At 50.5% G+C, this 21,398-nt stretch overlaps 7 protein-coding genes across 7 annotated transcripts; 4 read left to right on the top strand and 3 right to left on the bottom strand.

Moving 5' to 3' along the window:
* Positions 1-964: 964 nt before the first annotated feature.
* Positions 965-2,171, top strand: N7506_007567 (uncharacterized protein; the record flags this gene model as incomplete). Its single annotated transcript, XM_056956860.1, has 7 exons — positions 965-976; positions 1,023-1,066; positions 1,125-1,224; positions 1,275-1,631; positions 1,726-1,804; positions 1,851-2,034; positions 2,084-2,171. The coding sequence occupies 7 exons, from the start codon at positions 965-967 to the stop codon at positions 2,169-2,171; spliced, it is 864 nt and encodes a 287-aa protein (XP_056811194.1).
* Positions 2,172-4,038: 1,867 nt separating this feature from the next.
* On the bottom strand, positions 4,039-4,779 carry N7506_007566 (uncharacterized protein; the record flags this gene model as incomplete). Its single annotated transcript, XM_056956859.1, has 1 exon — positions 4,039-4,779. The coding sequence occupies one exon, from the start codon at positions 4,777-4,779 to the stop codon at positions 4,039-4,041; it is 741 nt and encodes a 246-aa protein (XP_056811193.1).
* Positions 4,780-5,133: 354 nt separating this feature from the next.
* Positions 5,134-7,157, top strand: N7506_007565 (oxidative DNA demethylase; the record flags this gene model as incomplete). Its single annotated transcript, XM_056956858.1, has 2 exons — positions 5,134-5,297; positions 5,357-7,157. The coding sequence occupies 2 exons, from the start codon at positions 5,134-5,136 to the stop codon at positions 7,155-7,157; spliced, it is 1,965 nt and encodes a 654-aa protein (XP_056811192.1).
* A 4,459-nt stretch (positions 7,158-11,616) lies between these two features.
* On the top strand, positions 11,617-13,199 carry N7506_007564 (uncharacterized protein; the record flags this gene model as incomplete). Its single annotated transcript, XM_056956857.1, has 2 exons — positions 11,617-12,595; positions 12,655-13,199. The coding sequence occupies 2 exons, from the start codon at positions 11,617-11,619 to the stop codon at positions 13,197-13,199; spliced, it is 1,524 nt and encodes a 507-aa protein (XP_056811191.1).
* Positions 13,200-14,427: 1,228 nt separating this feature from the next.
* Positions 14,428-18,792, top strand: N7506_007563 (uncharacterized protein; the record flags this gene model as incomplete). Its single annotated transcript, XM_056956856.1, has 1 exon — positions 14,428-18,792. The coding sequence occupies one exon, from the start codon at positions 14,428-14,430 to the stop codon at positions 18,790-18,792; it is 4,365 nt and encodes a 1,454-aa protein (XP_056811190.1).
* Positions 18,793-19,987: 1,195 nt separating this feature from the next.
* N7506_007562 (uncharacterized protein) lies at positions 19,988-20,632 on the bottom strand (the record flags this gene model as incomplete). The annotated part of the gene is made up of 1 exon (XM_056956855.1): positions 19,988-20,632. The coding sequence occupies one exon, from the start codon at positions 20,630-20,632 to the stop codon at positions 19,988-19,990; it is 645 nt and encodes a 214-aa protein (XP_056811189.1).
* A 369-nt stretch (positions 20,633-21,001) lies between these two features.
* N7506_007561 (uncharacterized protein) lies at positions 21,002-21,259 on the bottom strand (the record flags this gene model as incomplete). The annotated part of the gene is made up of 1 exon (XM_056956854.1): positions 21,002-21,259. One exon carries the CDS (start codon positions 21,257-21,259, stop codon positions 21,002-21,004), a length of 258 nt encoding a protein of 85 aa, XP_056811188.1.
* Between the last annotated feature and the right edge of the window lie 139 nt (positions 21,260-21,398).

Below are 21,398 nucleotides of genomic sequence, written 5' to 3'. Positions count from 1 at the left end.
GGAGTCCACAACCAGAACGATTTCATTGGCTGGAGCTCCCATCCTGCCCAACGCGCCCCCTCGAAATATCTTCTTTCTCCATAGCCGTTGTACTCCAGGGCTCCAGGACCTGCCCAGGTGGGAAATAGTATACGCCTGTGGTCATTTGACATTAAATAAATTACGTTTCAAGATCAGCTCTTCAGAACGCTCTTTGATTCCCATTTGTTGTCTTCGAGACTGAGTAGTCTATTTCCATATCCATTTGTAGAAACACGGCATGTTGCATCTTTTCCCATATTTGCCACTGCACGGATTTCAATCTAAGCCAAGTTTTCCTAAGTTTGGGTTCCAGCCCGGAAAAGTATGGCAGCTGTTTCAGGGAAGTATCCCGGTGTATACTAGGGTTGGTTAAGCCGATGGAGCCCGTTCACGCACCTTAACAGAGCAGGCTTTAGTTAGTCCGTACTCCGTACTCCGTACTTCCATGTGACCTGAATGACCCAATACGGCCGAGGTCTTGTATCCCATCATATTTGATATCACACCATTTACTACTTTGTACAGTGGCTTTCTACCTTTGCCGTTTGCCTAGCCTTTCTGCGACTACCCGGGCACCATGGTGCAATTTGTCAAAAGTACAGTGTTGGGGGGAAATTTCGAGACACCGGAAAGGTGAGGGGACTTTGAGCCCAATCTGCCTTTCTTGTACGGAGTATAGCATACTAAAGAAATGCACCACAGATATACAGACCCAAAAACCCTAAAGATTGGAGTTTCGGGGATTGTTTGGTGCGTCGTCACCGTTTAAGAGTTTGCCAATCTCATTGAGCTTTGCAACTGACACGTGTTTGCGACACCAGTTCTTCTTGGGATCAAATCAGCCAGCAATATGTCGCGGTCAAGAAGATTCTTGACCCTTTTGGGACTCCAGCCACTGCCCAGTCAATCTTTCGCGAGATCAAACTACTCAAGCGTATAAAGCATGACAATGAAAGTTCTTCCAGAGCAGATTCTCTGTGGACGACGCTAACTATGAACAGATCGTTCATCCACTCGACATATTCATTTCTCCTGCAGAGGATCTGTACGCAAGCGCAATATCTCCTTTCTCGTCACTGATCAATCATCCTAACAATATCCAGATACGTAGTCACAGACCTTATGCAGACAGATCTGCGAACCGTTCTGGAGTCCAGATCCATTGGAAATGAATTCGTTCCATTCCTTGTCTACCAAATATTTGTAAGGCAATATGCGTTCAATCGACAATGAAATGGCTGACTTTCCACCAGAGGGGACTGAAGTATCTTCATTCAGCGGGTGTTCCTCATCGTGACCTCCAACCTGGAAAGATTCTGATCAATCAAAACTGTGATCTCAAGATATGTGACTTGGGACTTCCCAGGGCTCAAGAGCCACATAAAATGAGCTATATCTCGACCAAGTGCTACCGAGCCCCGGAACTTTTACTAACACGGCAGACATACGACGAAACAATTGATGTGTGGAGTGCAGGGTGCATCTTTGCCGAAATGATACAGGGAAAGCCCCTTTTTGAAGGAAGGAACTATGTTGAGCAGTTCTGTGCCATTACAGAGTTACTCGGCACCCCCGATGAGCATCTTCTGGCTAAAATCTCATCGCAATCTGTCAGTACATATGCGAGGCCACATCATTCTATGGGCTACCACGGTAGCTATAGGCATTTTGACAAACTCCTACTAACTGACAGTCTTGTGACAGAGCCTGGATTTTATACAATCTCTCCCCTACCGTGAGGGCACTGGGATCTCAAACGCATTCCCACAATTCGATCCTGCTGGTAAATCTGCAACTCTTTTCTTTTGTGTGATTTTCTGACAATTTAGGACTCAATTTGCTTCAAAAAATGCTGGCTATTGATCCCGACGGGCGAATCTCGGCCTCCAATGCACTTGCCGCTCCCTATCTTTCTGCCTATCACGACCCCACTGATGAGCCCATCGCGGACCATTTATTTGATTGGTCGATCAACGGAAAATGGGGCTCAAATGATACATGGAAGAAGGAATTGTATGTCACCATTTCTTCCCTAGGTGCGCTGACGCTGACGATCTTGAAGATACGCAGAAGTACTGGATTATCAAAAACAAGAGGAGGTTCGACATTATATCCAAAATTGGACGCGGACCAGTTCCTATACACAATGACAAGCAATGCAGTCCAGCGCCCTCAGGAGCAAAATCCCTTCAATGGAGCTGCAATCATTTCAGCAAAGCTTTCGCAACCACTAAGAAGCGTATCAATTAAGGGTCTGGAGTTTTAAAAAATTATTCGATCTGATATACCTGCAAATACTCCCACGTATAAATAAGGTTTCACCGGCATGACACCAAAGGCCGCTTTGGGGGGCCCATGGGGAAAGATAAGAATAGTAAAAACCAGAAAAATGGACTTGTTGCCCAGCTTGTAAATTCCACGAGTGAGAATCCAAGCTCACAAAGTATGCTAACTGGGCTTTGTCTCCTCCAGGGCTGGAAGTGAGTCCCCCAATCAGATTGCGATTTGCCAACATCAAGTTCGGACCTTGGAATCGATGACATCACGCAGTTTGGCATCGATGTATATAAATATGTACGCGTGAGCCATTTCATTTTCAATTGCAGACCCTCGAGTTCAATCAAAAACAGCCTACTTGGTGCAACCCTCTCTTTCAAAATGACCACAGAATATATTGTACCACACCCTCACCCGGGCAATACTTGTCCATTTCTCTACACACCTACTAACAACAACAGGTTACTTTCGACGAATCGGCCACGACCGAGCAAATCAATGCCTACATGCGAAAGATTCAAGAGAATGGTGGATCTGTCACAAATCGATTCCCCGACATGATCGCTAGAGGTTTCTCGTGAGTTGCTAGATCAACCCGTGCTTAAGGGGCTCTTTCTAACACTACTTCCTCAGTGCTTGTATCACCGATTCTGACATCCAAGAGCTACAGCAAGAACCTTTGATTGAACGTTTGGCCCCGGATGATTCTCCAAATTATCAAGCCTCGCAATCGTTTTTCGGAATAGCTGCCTAGTCTGTCTGGTCTCCTCATTTTCACTCATGTACTTCTAGCGACATACCAATTCAAGCAAGGTTTCTTTCGGTTTATTCCAAGGTTCTTGATTCTTCCCAAGCAAGTCACTCATAGGATGTGATCATCCGGACATTCGACAACGAAAACGTGTTTGAAATATGACATGTCTGGATCCGACGTAAGCTAAGACAATTAGGCTTTTGGCTGAACCCATGATATTTTGTGCAGCAGAATCACCAATCAAATTCCTTGACACTTCTTATGTGCACGAGTTGATGCCCGTGGGAGAAAATGGGTGGACCACCTATTGGGCGTTCCGGGGGGGCGAACCAACCCCTCTAACGGGGCGGTTGCGCAAGCTCGCAAGGGTGCACCGCCCCCGGGCTTCCAAGGTTTCCGTTCCCGTCTCCCTTACATCACACAAAGACGCTTGGCTTACGATATTCTGATAGGTAGACAGACTTGAGAGATAATTGCCTGCATTGGAAGTTGTCACGTTCTACAAAACAAGTCGAGCTCAAGGGTTTCTCACTTGTATCCATTGACTTTTGAATCGCCCCCCATCGCCCCCCGGACACTGGTTTGGCAAATGGAGATTAAAACGCTAATTTGATTATAGGAGGCCCAGGCTCCAGTATTGTCAATGGCAACTTACCCGTATCCAAAGCAGAGTATTGTTTACTTGGTTCCGGTGGTTGAAGTCATCACCTCCTTGGCTTTAAGACTTCATAGGCAGGTATCGCGAATCAAGTTCGAGTGATACCCAAGGTCTACATCGCACTGTGTGAATTTTGTAATGTTCTATTACTTTTCAGCTTTTTTTTTTTTTTTTTTTTGGCTTTGAACAACTGCACCACGTCCAGGACTAGCCAGTAGTTGAAGCCCAAACGATAATCATAAGTTCAGCTCTGTTCAAGAGCCGAGTATAAAGTACATTAAGTCGTAAACATCCATAATCCCATAATCATCAAAGGCCCAAAGTAGTGTCAAGGCTTCTTTGGTTTGTTGGATCGGCCCAGCTTGGCTGGCGTCTCCAATTGATCGACCAACGGCCGATATGGTGAGGCCAAAACGTGCTCCGGCGCGCGCTCCCATCGAGGCTCCCCGGGGTGTGGCCGACGCAACTGCTCCTTGTGCATCCGATCCAGAGGTTCACCCACGACACTGTATTTGGCCCAATTCACTGGAGGCATGCGCACGATATTCTGAGGGGTAGGTATTTTGCCGAAGTTCGAAGCCGGAGAACCGTCTGGGTTGGTTGGTTTTCCATCGCCACTTTCTGTCTCTTCCTGATCATCGGAGAACTGAACGATAGTGCCATGATCCTCGGTCTTAAGTCTTCCTGTCGCAAGCTCATGTGCAAAGGCTTCTGGGTTTGCTTCTGCTGCGATCTTCATGCGGTCTAATGCTTGAATGTCGCGCAAACTCTGCTGCTTCTGCATCTGCAGGATAGAGATTGCGGATCGCAGCGCGATCGCATCTGGATTCTCACTTTCTGAAATCGGTACTGGTGGTGGTTCAGGCTTGTACACGGGTGGATTTGCTGGTGGGGGGCGAGGATAAGTATGGGTGGCTGGGGCTTGCGATGTCGGCGAAGGTGACAGCGGTGGCGGCACGATTCTTGGCTCGTTGGAAGGAAGTGGTTCGAGTTGCGCAAACACCGGTGTCACCGGAGAATACGGCGGACGGGGTGGTGTCCCCGGGGGATCCTGGGTCGGAGACTGCATGATCGAGGGTTTGGAGATGATCAAGTTGGAAGTGGGGGGGTTTGATAAGGATCCCGGATAGTTATGACGACAGAGGGCAGTTTGATAGTTCGGTCAAATATTTCGCAACTACCGTTGCGTCTCTGCGTAGATATTGGAGGATCGTGTGAAAGATGCAGTCCTTTCATGTATGTTTGAAGGCTGCCATTTATCGTGTCAAGAACATAAATAAACAAGAGCATTAGAAGGGAACAGTAGCATTTGGAATCGCATTCCTCGCCTTGACCGCCCGATGTATGTCTCACCGCCTGGGAAAAAATTACGAGAGTCAGACCACTGGGTGATTGAGCTCCCATTCCCTTTACAACTCCCATAATGAAGCGCAAGACAGATACACGAGGCTCCATGGATGGCAATGCCATGCCAGAGTCCAAGAAAAGAGCACTGTCTAGCGAGGAGGCTGCTGCCCGCTTCCGCGACGGTCTGTTCGACGTTGCCGAGCAGCAGAAGTATACCGGCGAATATGCCAAATCTTCGCCGTACGTGAACACAGAGATGCGTATCAATTCTAGTGAGCTAACATCTGCCAATTATCCAGCTACCTGCACGGTGTCATCCACTCCCTCATTGAGCCCACCCTCCTCCGTTCCGTTCGCGATGAGATCCAAACCCAGGTGTCTTTCACTGAGAAGGAAACCGATATCTACAAGATATTCCAGTCTGGTGACCTTGCCAATTTGGATGGCTTGGATGACTCCTCTCTATCTAAGCTTCCATCTGTGTTGAAGCTGCGCGATGCGATGTACTCAGCGCGATTCCGCGAGTACTTGTCCTCCGTGACTGGCTCCGGCAAGCTCAGTGGACAAAAGACTGACATGGCGATCAATGTTTACACAGAAGGATGCCATTTGCTTTGCCATGACGATGTGATTGGTAGCCGTCGCCTCAGCTACATCCTCTACCTCACCGACCCCGACACACCCTGGCAAGCTGAGTGGGGAGGTGCCCTGCGCCTGTTCCCAACAACCACTCAGAAGGATGCCAAGGGCGAAGACGTCAAGATCCCCAGCCCTGACTACAGCTTGTCCATCCCGCCCGCGTTCAACCAGCTTAGCTTCTTCACCGTCCAGCCTGGTGAGAGTTTCCACGATGTCGAGGAGGTATACCACCCACGCGAAGACGAGGACAAGTCCAAGAAGCGCGTACGCATGGCCATCAGTGGCTGGTTCCACATCCCACAAGAAGGCGAAGATGGATATGAGGAGGGATTGGAAGAAAAGCTCGCCGAGCGCAGCAGTCTCGCCCAGCTTCAAGGCCGCGGTGATATCTACGATCTGCCCCAGCCCCAGCCCGTCTCTTGGGAAGAGCCCGAAGTTGAAGGAAAGGGCAAGGGCAAGGCCGAAGAGCAGACCGAGGGTGAGTTCGACGCATCAGAACTCGATTTCTTGGTTCGGTACATCGCGCCTTCGTACTTGACCCCCGACATCGCCGAGGAAATGTCTGATGCGTTCTCCGCCGAATCTTCGCTCAGCCTAGAACGCTTCATGAATGACAAGTTTGCTTCGCGCATGAGCGCCTACATTGAGGAACAAGAGAGACAGGCTCTCCCCGCCACTGCGGATGAAATCCAAAAACAGCGCGGGTGGACTGTTGCTCGTCCTCCTCACAAGCACAGATATCTTTACCAGCACGCTTCTGGGAAGGAGGATTCGGAGAATCCTATTCAGGAGCTCATGAATGTGCTATTCCCTTCACAAGCTTTCCGGAAGTGGCTTGGTCTCATCACTGGTGTTGACCACCTCACCAGTCACGATTTGATGGCGCGACGATTCCGTCGTGGAGCAGATTACACCCTTGCTAGTGCGTACGAGGGTGAGGAACCTCGCCTTGAATTCTCACTCTGTCTCACCCCCACTCCCGGTTGGGAAAAGCATGAAGAAGAGGAGGAGGAGGATGAGGAGGACGAAGAGAACGAAGAGGGAGATGCCAAGGAACCATCTTCCAAGGCGTCCGAGCCCAAGGAAAAGACCAACGACGATGCAGTCGAGGGACCTGCACTTGGTGGCTATGAGATTTACATGGCCGGTGACGAAGAAGAGGAGGAAGAGGAAGACCCCGAAAATGCAGACCAGGTTCTCGGACAGAAGAAGACCAAAGCCGATCCCGCCATCTACCGATCGGCCGGCGCAGACGAGGACGACGGTATTCTGTTCAGCACACAGGCCGGTTGGAACCGCCTTAGCATTGTGCTTCGTGACAGTGGTACCCTCAAGTTCGTGAAGTATGTCAGTGCGGCGGCCAAGGGTGACCGCTGGGACATTACTGGTGAGATCGGCGTTGAGTTCGAAGATGATGACGAGGATGAGGATGAGGAAGGGGATGAAGATGATGAGGAATAAATCATCATGTCTGCATACCCGTACCTAGGCATGCCCTCTTGTTCGTGAATATAGTTCTAAAAGACCATTGTAGATAGATGTACACTTGAAGTATATCATTTGAATTGATGAATTGATGTTTGCTATAATTGAAATCTCTGTTTCCAAGGTTGATGATGCCTAGATGGTCTTCTTCCAAGGTTCTCTATCCATCTATCCCAACGGCGAGCACCTACAGGGCTGCGCAGCGGCGCGAAATAATCTCTACCCAGGCGGAGATGAAACAGGCGCAGAGACCTCGGTAGCAGAATGAAGACGGATCGATTTGAACCAATCTTGGAACCTTGGAATTCAATGCCCAGATTCACGGGTTGAGGTGCTGTTACATTTTTGGATCACCAACTTCCAACCTTGGAAGAACCTGGGCAGAGACTTAGAGAATACAGTTTCCGCTCCTACTACCTATTATCCATGGATGCTCAGGAGACAACTACATTTGACATGCTGCACATAGATATTTCCCAGCCGTGAAAATATAGAATGGTTCGTTTTTTGTTCAGCTAGAGGTACTCCGAAATCTGGACCGTCGGGCTCGCTACCTATGAGATTTAAACCTGATACGGAAATTGAAATTGATTTGTGATGGTACTCCGTACCAGCCCTGGAGGTAGTACGATATCATGCGAGTAGAAGAGTGGAGACTCGATGATCTCGAACGCATGATACTGATAGGCCGCATATATAGGGATTCAAGTGCCGTGCGTGCATGGCAGGCATGAACAAACCAATTCCAACAGAGCCAATGCCGAGGTTCAGTAGGCCTGTTCTCTGAAAAGATTCATTGACCTCATCCATGCGCGAATTGAAATTCCGTGAAACAAAACAACACGCGGGATAGTCCCGTGTCCCGGCGCACAAGGAAAAAAGCACATGGCGGGAATAGTGGATCTGAATCAGAGCAAGGGTACGAGGGTAGTCAGGAGTGAATTAGTGGGCAATAATCAATAATTCATTGAGGTTAGTTTCAGGCTGGCAACTGATCATGCTTGCGCAATAATTGAGAATTACCGAGGAAGCATCTGTAGTCATCAAAGATCTAATGTAAAAGTTTCCTCATCGGGTAGGTGGTAGACATCAAATGGTATGTACGGAGTATGATGTGGATAAAAGCCCTGAGCCATTCGCCAGGTCAAGTCCCGGCGCCTGGGCCCATGAACGCACATGGCTGAGAACATGACCAGTCAAAAGACCCAAAAGGAAGCGGCGCGGATTCCCCGTGGAATCTCTGAAATGCAAGACGAGACATGTTTGGGACGGGGATTACCCACTCTGACAGGTAATTGAAATACAAAGGCATTATTATTTCCCTGGACTTTTGCCATTTGACACGCGATGGCCAACAGGGAGACCGGAACGCCCTCAAGGAAAGTTTATTTAGAAAGGGATATGCCACGGAGGGAGATCATAGGATGATCTACCAATCATACCGGACTATCGGGGCGTTCTCCATAGTGGAAGATTTGCAGTATGCGCTGTGTTGCCGTAGTGTGATCTCTCCCAAACACACATGAACCCATGTAACCTTTCACTTCACACTGTGCTCCCCCGGCTTCGGGGATGAGCCGGTGAGAAGATCGTCAGCGAGTGAGTTCCGGCCAGCCCTGTGCATGAAGCCAGCGTAGGCAGCAATCCTGAGTAATTATCCACATGGATAACCAAGCACTGAATGCATTGTTAGGATGCATTATGTTAAGATGCATAAAAGTGGCTTATGTATGTCGATTGGGTGAAATTGGTGGCAGGGGACAGTGCCCCGAAGCATCTTCCTAGCACACACCAACTGTTCATTGCGAAGGGGGTCAGGACCATGTGAGGAAAGTAGAATTGATAAAGTAACGAAATTAGGAGACACCGTACCCCCTGAACGGTACGACCCGCGTGCCAACACAGGCTATCTCGACACTGTAGACAGCAAGGCACGGCCCACGATTCCACAAAAGGCGTGGGGAGAATTCCTGGGAAAAGGCCACGGTATTGCCATGGCCTGGGGGCAGATGGGGAGAGCGTGGTCGATCATGGGAGCCATGAGCGAGGCTTGAGCATGAACCACGCACTATTGACATGGGGAACTCATATTTTCCCTCGCGAGACCGATTGCATCCCTTGATGGCGGATGAAGACCCGGTTGCCGACAGCGTGTACAACGTTGTATAGACGGTAGAGTCGTACCAAGAATTCTCGATGCGATCGAGCCTTTCTCTCCGGGTTGAAGGCAAGACAGTCTGAGATAAGCTGCGGGTTCGAAGCTCAAGTATGGAGAAGTGCTACCGTGTCAGAAGTTCGAGGAATGTGCCGTAGATCGGGTGGCGATCTTCGAGACATTCTGCAAGGCGACGATGGTGCCATGTGGCATTCACCTGAAAAGGGAGATGATAGACATGGTGGTACTTGACATGCAGACAGCGTACTCCGTACTCCGTATTGAAAAGTGTCTGTTGCCTGTGGAAAGAAAGAAACAAAAACAAAAAACGGATCTGAGCGATCTGAGCCACAGCTGTGGCGTGCGGGCTCGGGTTGCCCGTTGTGCGCTAAACCGATGCAAGTTAATCATTTCCCCTCGGATTTGATGCATACAAACGACCCACGATCTATTCTTGGGACCAAACAATTTCGGTGGAGTCCCCATTGGACTCATCGAAAGCCACGAATACCCAGGCAACGCAGTTCCTCGGTGGCGTACCTGTAGAGAGGCGGGTATCCCTTGAGACGACAGGCAATTGAGACAAGGACTGGGGAATAATCTGGGATGGTATATCCAGGGTGAATCGATTCGAATGGTTCGGTAGATCGCCAAGTCCAGAACAGGATCAACTTCGCCAAGCTTCCCGGTCACACTAGAAGGATAACGAAGTGGCTCCCAGGCTCTACAGAGTATAGTTAGTGACTTAGCCCTAGCAGTACCTTTGTACAGAGTATGCAGTACGAAGTCGTTTTACAGAATCTTTAGTCCAAATGATATTCAGGTGAAAATAGCCGCGCGACATTAACGGCCCATGTAACCCTCAACTCCCCTCTTTCGGTCCACATGTGATGATTCGGGCAACAGAGCGGGTGGTTGCATGGCCTCCGGAATGAAGCTCAAGCTCATGGAAGCATGGGCCGTGATACTCAAGGGGTCTCTGCCTGTGTCCGAGGTGTTACAAACAAAGAAAAAAGATTAAAAAAAAAATCATGTAGGGGAGAAAGTGGATCATCGCGGTTTTGGCCGATGCAGAAAATATCCCCTAATATTACGGAGGCTGAAAAGAGCAGAGGTATCATGTTCAGTTCAGCTGTGAATAGTGAACAGGTTAGGCGCATATTATACGAAGTACCACGTTGTTGAAAAGGAATATACAAAGAAAATAGGGGGAGCTAAAAAAGCCATGTGAAGAAATGGAGCATGGGGCATCGAGTACCTGGTACTTGGCGATTTGGCCCAAACTCGCGGCGCAAACGGGCGGGCGCGATGTATTCGATACATTTGGAAACCCACCCTGCATTAATGCCATGTGTCCAACAAGCTCCGTGTGACGGTAATACGCCGTACGGAACTACGCAGATCCCCCGGTCGCGAATGCAGCTTGGTCCGGAGACAATAGTAGCAGGCAAGGGCGACACGTGAATACTGTATTTTCATAGTATTGATCATTTAGGCAAATAGTGTATGAGCATGGACTCAAAACTGGAGCCCTGGAGGGAGCCAAAAAAAAGAATGACGTGAAGACTAGCCGATGCAACGTACGAAACGTGTTCCCTTGCGTTTCCCAGGGATCCGGCTATTCTTCACCACGAGAATGTGGAAAAGGACTCCGTGCTCTGTTGTTCTATCATTTGTGATTTCACATAGTGCGGAGTACGGAGTAGATAATGTATGATATATAATAAAAAAAAGAGGATGATTGATACTCTATATAGTTTATATAGTCGTTAATCACAAATAGTGCACAGACAACGGAGTATACTACGGAGTACCCCAATACCTCTCGATACACCCGATACCAGCACTGGGACTAGCCAAAGTACCTCGTGGCACAGTAATATTACATTCCTGTATTGAACCTTGGAAATTGGCTGACGCGGACCAAGAAAGGGGGCCCAAGAAGGTTAAAAGAGTGCAAAAAATGGAAAATGTTAAAAAAAGAAACAGAAAAATACTTCAAATTTGAGGTACAGAGTGTATTGAAAAAAGTAAAAATGAAAATCAAATCAAAAAATACCGAGTTTCAGTTTCGAGTCTCCATTCGAGATTAAACTTAACCTCTGGACTTGGACCTCCACCCTTTGCTCTCTTCTTCTCTATACATACTATACCATTTACCTTCTTCGCTGTTCCTACTGTCCCCTCTCCTCTTTTTTCCCTTTTTCCCTTCGGTACTTGTTCGAACTTGGGGGATATGCAAGTGAGATAGACTCCTCTTTCAACCCATTCCCGCACACCATGGATCCCTCTGTCGCACATCGGCCATGGGAGGCTGTCTCGGGGCCTCAAACCCCCAGCTCCTCACAGACCCTACCGTCTATCTCGACGTTGACCGCAAACATGCCTGGAACGGGGACCGCGGAGAAATCTCCCGGCAACTCATCGCTGAATACCATCGAGCGGGACTCGGGGAATTGGTCAATGCCGCAAAGCACAAGTAGGAGACACTCGCCCGCGGATTGGGAGCGGCGCGGTGCTGACCATGTAGGATCTTCCACCTACTCTACAACTACCAATGGCACCGGCAACAATTACTCCTCCCTGCACTTCATTACCGCGTCGCAGCCATCCCCGAACCGCGGACACCCCGCCGTCGACCGCTCCCATTTCTCTCACGATCAACCGAATACCCCTTCTTCTGCCGGCACGCAGCAGCCCTCCCCAAACTTCAATACCCAGCCAAACTCCGCTCTCCCTTCGATCAACCAAAACTATGAAGCGCCTTCGCAGAGGGCTAGCATGGCCGAGACCGAGTCTCGGCGCAGCAGCGTCGACAGTCGTGTGAACCAAGGAATTAGCTCTCTTGCCATCAACCCCGCCTCCCCCTACCACAGCACCAATGCCTCTCAATCCTCGATCGTGTCTAGCCTTCAACGCGAGAGGGGAATCCCCACCGATATGAACTCGTACCGAGGACCTCGATACTCTGGTGGCAGCCAGCCACTCTCTCCATTGGGTCCTCGTCCCACAGACAGCCAGCGAGCCAGCTTCGCAGCCGGTCGTACTGCGCCGGCCATCTCCTCAAACCCTCGGTCGGAGATCTACAATGCGGAAGCACCCACCGCGGGTATGGCCTATGCCTTCCCCGACCCGGACATGGCGCGCTCCAGCTCAGTCTCCTCGAAGGGAGAATCAAATCCTCCATTCTCCCGCAAAGGCAGCATGGCAGAGTCTATGAACAGCATGTACTCCGAGCGCATGCCGCGAGGACAACACGGTAAGTCCCGCATATCCACTTTGCGCATGTGGTCCTTTGATTCTAACAAGTTGGATCAGACCTACCCCAAAATGTACATCATCACTCCCTACAACACAAAGCAGTGCGCGACTTGATCGGCGAGGAAGAAGGGCCTCCGGGCAGCACACCTTACAGCCGCACCCCCGAGCTACGCGTAACACATAAACTCGCCGAGCGCAAACGTCGCAGTGAAATGAAAGACTGCTTCGAGGCGCTCCGACTGCGCCTCCCCGCAGGCCAGACCAACAAGTCCAGCAAGTGGGAAACCCTCACCCGAGCCATCGATTACATCACCATGCTGGAAAAGACCGTCGCCCAATCCCGACGCGACCACACCATCATGCAATCCGAGCTGGAAGAGATGCGCGCCCAGCTCCAGCAAAATGGAGCTTCCCGCCCGCCCTCCATCTTCGAGCACCACCAGATGAACCCTAACCAGGTCAACGGACAACCGCAAGGTTCCGTATTCGCCAGCTTCGGCAACGGCCAAGTGGCGCAGGAACAGCCGCGCACTTTACCGCCTCTTATGAATGGCTCGGTGGCGCCCATGCAAGGCATCCAATACACGGATGAGCGGCGGTAGCACGCGTGCTAATATACGTGAAGAAGTAGCCGCCGTTTGCCTAGCAGACGAGTCCGGTAGCTGTGTATGAGATATGAATAGCCATGTTGCAACCCCTATCATCAACGACCTTTTTCCCCCATCCCCTTGTTTTGAAATCATTATATCCCCTTAGATGCCTCAATCAGTCCTATACCGGGGCTTGGCTTATTGTTGTTTTGTTTTATTTCGACTCTATGGAGTTTATATGCTGTTGTTATTCATACCCGCCATCCGTTGAAGTCTTTCTGCATCTACATCTGAACATGGGAGAGATATGCAAGTGGAAGCTGAGAGAGGGGGAGAGGAAACCATCTCAAACAAAGAAAAAAGAAAGCTTGAAAGCTTGAAAGCGAGTCTGACTGACTTGCCCTTCGGTGTACACCAAATCCAAACCCGTGGCTTTAGTGTGCTTCTCAACCTCATATCGTCAAGATTTACACGCGAGTAAATTGTAACACCTCATGTCATAGTTTCAGATGAGAAGAATGTTTCGATTATAGACCGAACAAAAGCCAAAGATCAGACCTTAATGATTACTATTTTCGTCGTGGGGAACGATTGGTCTGTCGAAGCGCCCAACCCCCTCGGCGCGTAGAGACTGGCCCCAGTCCGGCACTTGCAGCAACATCATCCAATCCATCGACACCCACTTCCCGACCCCTGGTGATCTTCCTGTCATTCAGCCAATGGCAGAGCTTAAAGATGTTCACTGCAGATATAGACTGTCTGAGGTTGTTGCAGAAATGAGCCCGATTGGAGGTTAGCGCCCGGGGTTTGTTTATAGCTTGACCTTCTACTGCACGGTGATCGGGCTGGACTCTCTGCAAGTGCTGTGATGCTGCACTGCAGAAATAGAGCTATGTCCTTTAATCTCGGTCTCCAAGTCTTTATTTCTGCATTTCCTATACTTTTGCATTCACCCATTCTCTCATTCTTTGTTTTAAGTCTCTTCATTGTTTGCATTTTGATAGACGGCATTCACTATTGTTCATTGTCGAGATTCTTTGATCTCTTATTGTTGACCCCGCGGCGTCATTGGCATACGGCGAAATAATATTTATAGATTGCTCTTTGTTTTGGCCTTCAACTCTCACTCTTTCTACCACATGTTTTCCTGACACATGGTATGCAATACTCTTGAACCCTCCAAACCACCGACTTACCACCAACAGCTTCTGCGTCTTAGGTCCAGCGAGACAGTCTCACAATGTTATCTAAAAACCAGAAACCACGACCAGAACTGCAGGTTCCTGTCCTGCACTTCCCTCTGTCTTCACCAATCAGTGAGGAGATTTCAAGTCCATCGTGCTCCTCGGCGGAAGATCAAGATGAACAGATCCGACCATTCGCCTTCCTCTCCAAGGCCACAAGACAAAAAATCGAGGCACAGACGGCTCAAAGAGAAAGCCGACGGGAGTCGTCAAGATTGAATTTCCGTGGCATCACGAAGAACCGAAAGAGCGTTGCCAAACCAGTCGGCCTGAACCTCGTTACAGACTTCACCTTGGGTCCAGCACCAGCATCAAAGAAACACATGGCTGCAAATGTGGAGGGAACAGCAGCACCGTTCGTGGATCTCAACGACCTCCAACTCCTTTCAAAGGCACGAGAAAAGGAAAGACTAGCCCAGAAATCCAAGTTTACATACAGAAAGAGAGTATCGCGTGGATTCCAACCCATGCCCGACGAGCCCGAGCATACCCACCATGCAGCAGAGAATGGTGGTACATTTCTTAACACGGACGTCGGAGACCCATTTCACGATCGACACGAACATGCCCTCTCGCCTTCTGACCGCAATGTTATGATCGGACTTACTGTCCCGCACGACGAGTCTATCGAACGATCCAAGGAGCGCGATGACCCAGGGACACCACTTACACCTTCGATCCTCATTACACCGGCAAACGAAGAGGCGCTTTGGAAAAATAACTCGAACACGAGCGCCGAGATGCTTCGACCAAGGGTAGCTTCCAGCGTTTACTCTCAGCCTACACCCCGTATATCGCAGTTCGATTCAGATATCCCACCGGTGCCGGCTATTCCAGCGCAACACTCGGGTATGCACAGCGGGTTCGGTGGACAGAGCAAAACCATGCATGCGAAAACGCGAGTTGAACGCCCGACATCAATTGACACTTGGGAAGATGCCAGCTTGCCACCAACGCCGCGCTCAAAGGGACAGACACTCTCGGTCAATGCTGACCTGGAGGCCGATAGACCTCAATCACAGGGCTGGTGGAACGTCCTGCTTTCGCCGCTTCTTGGTCGCTCAACAAAATCTCCTGTCAGCCCATCTTTCCATCGCAACCTACCTTCTACACCCTCAATATTGACCACACCAGCACGAGAAGCCCCGAAGGACTGGCCCCGGGAAAAGGAAGTGTCATGCTTCTCGCCAGATACACCCGCGACCCCGGGCCTTATTGGCGAAAATGCTCGCACCGGATGGCATGACCGGGAAAAGGAAGTCTCATGCTTCTCCCCCGACACGCCAGAAACAGCAGCCCCCATGGCCGAGAAGGCGTTTGAGTTTACCCAATCAATGGACGGAGAGAAATATGACCAGTTTCAACCACAGGAACGACACCAATCTCCTCCACCAGCTTATGTTTCAAATGCACCAAGCAGACAGAACACGATGTCCTTCATGTTCAACAATGGCCAGACAATCCAGGGTGAAGCAGCAGAATATTATCAAGCATGCGCACATGAGCTCTTCAGCAAAACGCCGTATTTCCAATGCGTCGATCACGTCTGCTCGCTGACACCCGTCAATGTTCCTATTCCTCCCGGGGCTGACGGTAATCGGAACATGGCGTTTGCTGCCGTGGATTCCTCGAATGCTAATGATGGGATGTCTGTTTTTGAGGAAGCCTGTGGGAATACAAACGGCCCTGTCGCAGATGCGACAACTTCAACCAAAGATGCTGGATTGCTAATCGACATCGACTCTCCGCGACCTACCAGTATCGCTCCCACCACAGCTCCCACCACAGCTCCCACCACAGCTCCATCTGGATATGCAATGCGAGCAAAAGAAATCCAGGTCGACTCGCCTGCATCTGCGACGACTGTTGATTCCTGGGATTCGGCAATCACCAGTGACGATGAGAAGAGTGCGGCCCCGGCCCCAGCTCCGATTTCGAGAAAGCCTGTTCCTGCTCCTGCGTCCATTGGCTCGATGGAAAGGGGAATTCCAGAGCAACCTTCACCAGCCCCGACTGCCATTCCAATGCCAGAGCCTACACCTGCACCTGCGCCTGCCCAAGTCCCGCCGCAGATCATTACCAATGTGTCGCCTCCAGTAATTAATGTACACTACCCACCGCACCCAGAGCCACAGGCACAACCACAACCTATCGTCGTGCCGCAATATGTTCCTGCGTTTCCTCCAAGCCAGCCAGGGCCTCCGGTTGAGCCGTTCTTACAAGAGCCGATGGGACAAGAGCAACAGTCCCATGAACAGCCACGAGGAATTCCTGATATGCCAGTCGCTGAACAGGCCAGGCCAGTATCAGCTGCCAAGACAGAGTGGCCTTGGGGTCATCAAGGGCAGACACAGCCATCGCCACAGCCTCAGCCTCAGGCGCAGACACAGACTCAAAAGTCTAATTCTCAGGAATTGTTCAAGGATTTCGAATGGGCTTATGATCAGCATGAGCCACAGCAAGCAGCCGCTAGTACACGTGCACCACCCCCAGATACCCAAGCGTCTCATGAGCCTGCGCGGAATGGAACAATACGCCGAGCCCCCAGCCAGCGACCAAATCATTTGCAAGCGCCGCTTGTTGTTCAAGGAAGGCAATCCGGATCCGGCTGGCCATTTGCTCAGAATGCACACCCTCATTCTAACGCACCGCCAGTGGCACCAGGTCCTCAAACATTGCCCGATGAGCCTGAGGCTCAGTACCAACAAAGGCAATCACCTGAGCAATCATCACCTGTCGAAGGCCAGGTAGCGAGATCTGACATGCACACTGGAGAGCTAGGACTTCCCGGGAGCTCCGGCCTGAACGCGGCCCGTGGACAGTCGCGAGACCCTGAGCCTATCTCTCCTGGCTTCCAACGGGCAGCAGGAGGACCAGGCTCTATCCCAATGGCAGATATGCCGGCACCAGCCCCAGCGTATAGTCAACATTCTCGACACAGCTCCGTGCCGCCTCAATACGGTCTCCATCCACCATACCAGTCCAACTACGTTGAAAACACGACGATTGTGAACCCTAGTGGTGCCATTGGGCCTCACGAAGCCCGTCGCCGCAGACTGGAGGATGAGGAAAAAATAGGACGAAAGGCATGTGGTCTGCGTGGGCTGTTCAAGATGAAGAATGGGCGTGCGGGACGCGAAGGCCGAACACGCCGCAGGTGGTATTTCCTGATTTGTCTATTCTTCTTCGCGATTGTGCTCATTGCAATCATTCTTGCGGTCACGTTGACAAGAAAGGGAGCTTCGAGTGTGGTTCAATCGCGATGGCTTAACCTCACAGGCTATCCACCTATGCCAACTGGGATTGCAACACTCGCTGGAACCGAGCCCCTGTTGGAAAAGTCGACATGTATCACCCCATCATCGATGTGGAGCTGTGCCCTGCCCAAGAGCCAGCAGGAAGCCAATGAGCCATATGACGCAAACCAGCCCAACTTCCGTGTCTCAATTCTCTTCAAGAATGGCACCTACGACAACAGCACTACAGTGGCGAGCTCGACTAGTAATCGGCGCATCAAGAGAGATGGCCAATTTGATCCGTCGCCTGCTGCTCCAGGAAAATCCGATCAAAGCTTCCTTGGCCAATACACGGATAACAACACTGCACCTTACGCCGGCGAGGAAACGCCGTTTTTTATGTCAATGCTCTCGCCTGTCCCTCTCGCATCGACCAACATCTATCGCCGCGCTGCCACTTCCAATACTACATCTTCCTCCAACATCTCAACCATCATCCCTGCACCAGACGAGAACTCCGACGGCTCAGCTGCTGCCGCCATGCTCTACCCACTACCTTCAGCTCAACCAGTCCGCCTTTACAATCGAGGGCAGTCGAATGAGCACTACGGTTTCTACACATACTATGACAAGTCAATCTTCCTGACTTCGCAAGAGACCGTCATCACAGCCGACAGCAACGGCGGAACCACCAAAGAAAAAGCCAAATACCGGTGCACGTGGTCCCAAACCCGATTCCTAGTTCAGATATGGACACAGGGCGATAAAATGAATCGCCAACTACTTCCTTACAGCAATGCCACTGCGACGAGTACTTCCTCCACCGCAACGCCGACATCAACAAGCACGACCCCGACGTCATCTTCTTCAGCAACGGACTTTTCTCGACCTGGGTCATTCCCATACCCTGTTACTATAACGGTTGACCGTCACGGTGGTGCAGCTAGGAAGAAGATGGTCTACTGCTACCCACTTGAAGATGATGGACACTACAATATCACCGGCGTGCAGTTACAACTCGAGGAACGTGATATTGGTGGTGAGGTGGTCAATCCTGCTGGTGGACTGTTCGAGGGAGTGGGCGTATCGAACAATTCGACCGCAGAAGACTACGGGGGGTGTTGACGGCGGGTCCGGGGGTTGTGGGTGCCAGTGGGCGAATTGGATATCGACAATATAGACGCTCGGAGTTCTTTTCCGATACTTACATTCTTGCATGGCGTTGAAAACCGGGTGGCTTTTGATTTTCCAAGGTTACTTTTACCTTTTCATGTATTTGTTTTCATTTGCATTGCATTGCGGTCAGCGGCGGGGCTGGCTTCGTTTTCCTTTTTCTTTTGAAACTTATTTAAAGGTTAGGATCAGTTTCGTCATGAGATACGGTATATCAGACATCACATGAATAAAAATTTTGCACTAAAACTTTTATTCGTAGCTCATAGCTTGCGCAATAGATCCGATCGACTGCGGACTAAGGGAATATTAATGTCTCGATCGTGCAATTGATCCACCTGGCACTTAATCGTATGCGCGTGGTACCCACAAGGCCCCTCGGGGCCCGCCTAGGTTGCATTAAGCCCAAACCTAAAGCTTAAGCTAAAGCTAATTTGAGCCGCTACATCGGGTAAAAGGCCAACGCTTGCCACCGGCTCCTGATTTCTCCCACCTTTCGAGCTGCTATTAATAGCGTATGACTTTGAGAGGACCTGAGGTTGCATTTCGCCACCCAGAATTAAGGTTTGCTGTTCGAGTCTTTGAGGCAATGAGTATTGTTAACTTTCAGGGAGAAAATCTTAAACCAGCACCTGGACAGGGGGTGAGAGAGGAACAGGGAAGTGTGTACAATATGTCGCTTTTGGAAAATTCGAGTTCTATTGAACACTGAAAACTGGTCTGGTAATGTTTGAAAATAAGTTGAGACAGATCGTGGATTCTAGCGGTGTGCTCCATGGTGAAGTATGTGAATTACGTTGCTTTTAATCATGTCCATGAGGAGTTCCAAGTTAGAGATTTCTTCAAGCTGGAGAAGTATAGACCGATTCTCAGGCGAATCTGCGAGTGAGGGATTGTATAGATCAGGATTGCATTAGGTATTAATTTATTCCCAGATCTCTATATCAAGAGACAAAAAGCATTTTAAGCACAAAAACTCCTCCCACTAGCCAAATGATTCAAGTAATCGCCTTCTAGTATTGCGATCCGACCATTGAACAGCAGTCACTGATCGAAACACGCCACCAGGGATGATGTACCGACCATCAACAGGATCAAAAAGCGGCATCAAAGGTCGTAGCAATAAACATTAATATCGATGAGATGTTTATGCCAGGAACATAGCAGCACCGTAGGCCATGAATGCACCGACGGCGCCAACCTGGGGGATGGAGACCTTGGAGCCGGGGTTGGAGGGGGCGAAGCCAGAAGCGCTGGGGGAAGCGCCAGATTCGGAGCCAGAGCCAGAGCCAGAGCCGGAGCCAGAGCCGGAACCAGAGCCGGAACCAGAGCCAGAGCCACCAGTGCCAGTGCCAGAGCCAGAGCCGCCAGTGCCGGAGCCAGAGCCAGAGCCAGAGCTAGAGCCGCCAGTGCCGGAGCCGGAGCCGGAGCCAGAGCCACCAGAGCCGGAGCCGGAGCCGGAGCCGCCTCCAATAACGCCGCCGGAGGGAGTGGCACCGGGGGTTCTGCTGGGCACAGAGACGGGGATGGTAGAGCTACCGTGGTGGCAGCTGAAGCAGGGAGCAGAGGAGGTCACCGTAACAGTGCCGTTCTTGCCTCCGTGGGTACCGTTGCTGGGGGCACCGGTGATGATGGGGTGGGTGCCAGTGGAGATACCGGTAGCGCCAGTAGCCTGGTGCTTGCCGACGCTCTTGCCGCCGTGGACGGGGGGCTCGTGCTGCTTGTTGACAGCACCGGCAGAGACACCGGCAGCGAGGGCCAAGATGGCAACGGAGGGGGCAGTGAAGTGCATTTTGATTAAGTAGGTGATAAAGACGAAGCTGTGAGAGGATTAGCAACAGGACATGACGGCAAGGGCTTATATGCCCATAGCAAAGTGTGCAGGACTTACCAATTAGGATAGTGCTGATGCGGCTGGAGAAAAAATCGGAAGTGGAAGTTGGAAGATGAGGATCCGATACTTATAGATCTCTTGGGCATCCAAATGCGGCTTGTATAGATCAATTTTAGGTTTGTATGGTGATGACACGAATAGACAGAAATTTTCAGCTTGGGATTGTTCCTCGCATATGCCGCTGTGTTCCTCTCTGCCCTCGATGGAAACCACGGTAAGAAGAAATTTGCAGCTTCACTTCCGCATCCGGGGATATGAAGGCAGATGTCACACTGGGGCTTCAGTTACGGACCCGCCGTGCAACCCTGATAGGATCGGGTTTAGCCCGGCACCGACAGAGTCATCGATTGGCTGTTCGCCCGAGAAGAACGGTGGGGACCATTGAGCGATGCTGTAGATCACTGGCGCGCGGCCGAGAGAGTCACGTGATATGGTTTCCCAAATAGGAAGGCGAGGCATCGCAAGCGGTTTGAACAACACCACGCCAGTGAGGAATTCCAAGAGGATCGACGCCAAAGGTGTCATAGTGAGTGCTAAGTGGTGACTCTTTATACACGATCGGGCAATTGGCTGGCTTTTGCAAATAACTCATTTGAATGCAGGTTGAAACCGACCTTGGAAATGGGTGAGCACTTACCAGCCTTGGGAGAGGTTTCAATAACCT

Source organism: Penicillium brevicompactum (genome assembly GCF_028827555.1).
Source record: "Penicillium brevicompactum strain IBT 35665 chromosome Unknown utg000005l_segment0_segment0, whole genome shotgun sequence".
NCBI lineage: Eukaryota > Fungi > Ascomycota > Eurotiomycetes > Eurotiales > Aspergillaceae > Penicillium > Penicillium brevicompactum.
This window is presented reverse-complemented; position numbering and strand designations above follow the sequence as displayed.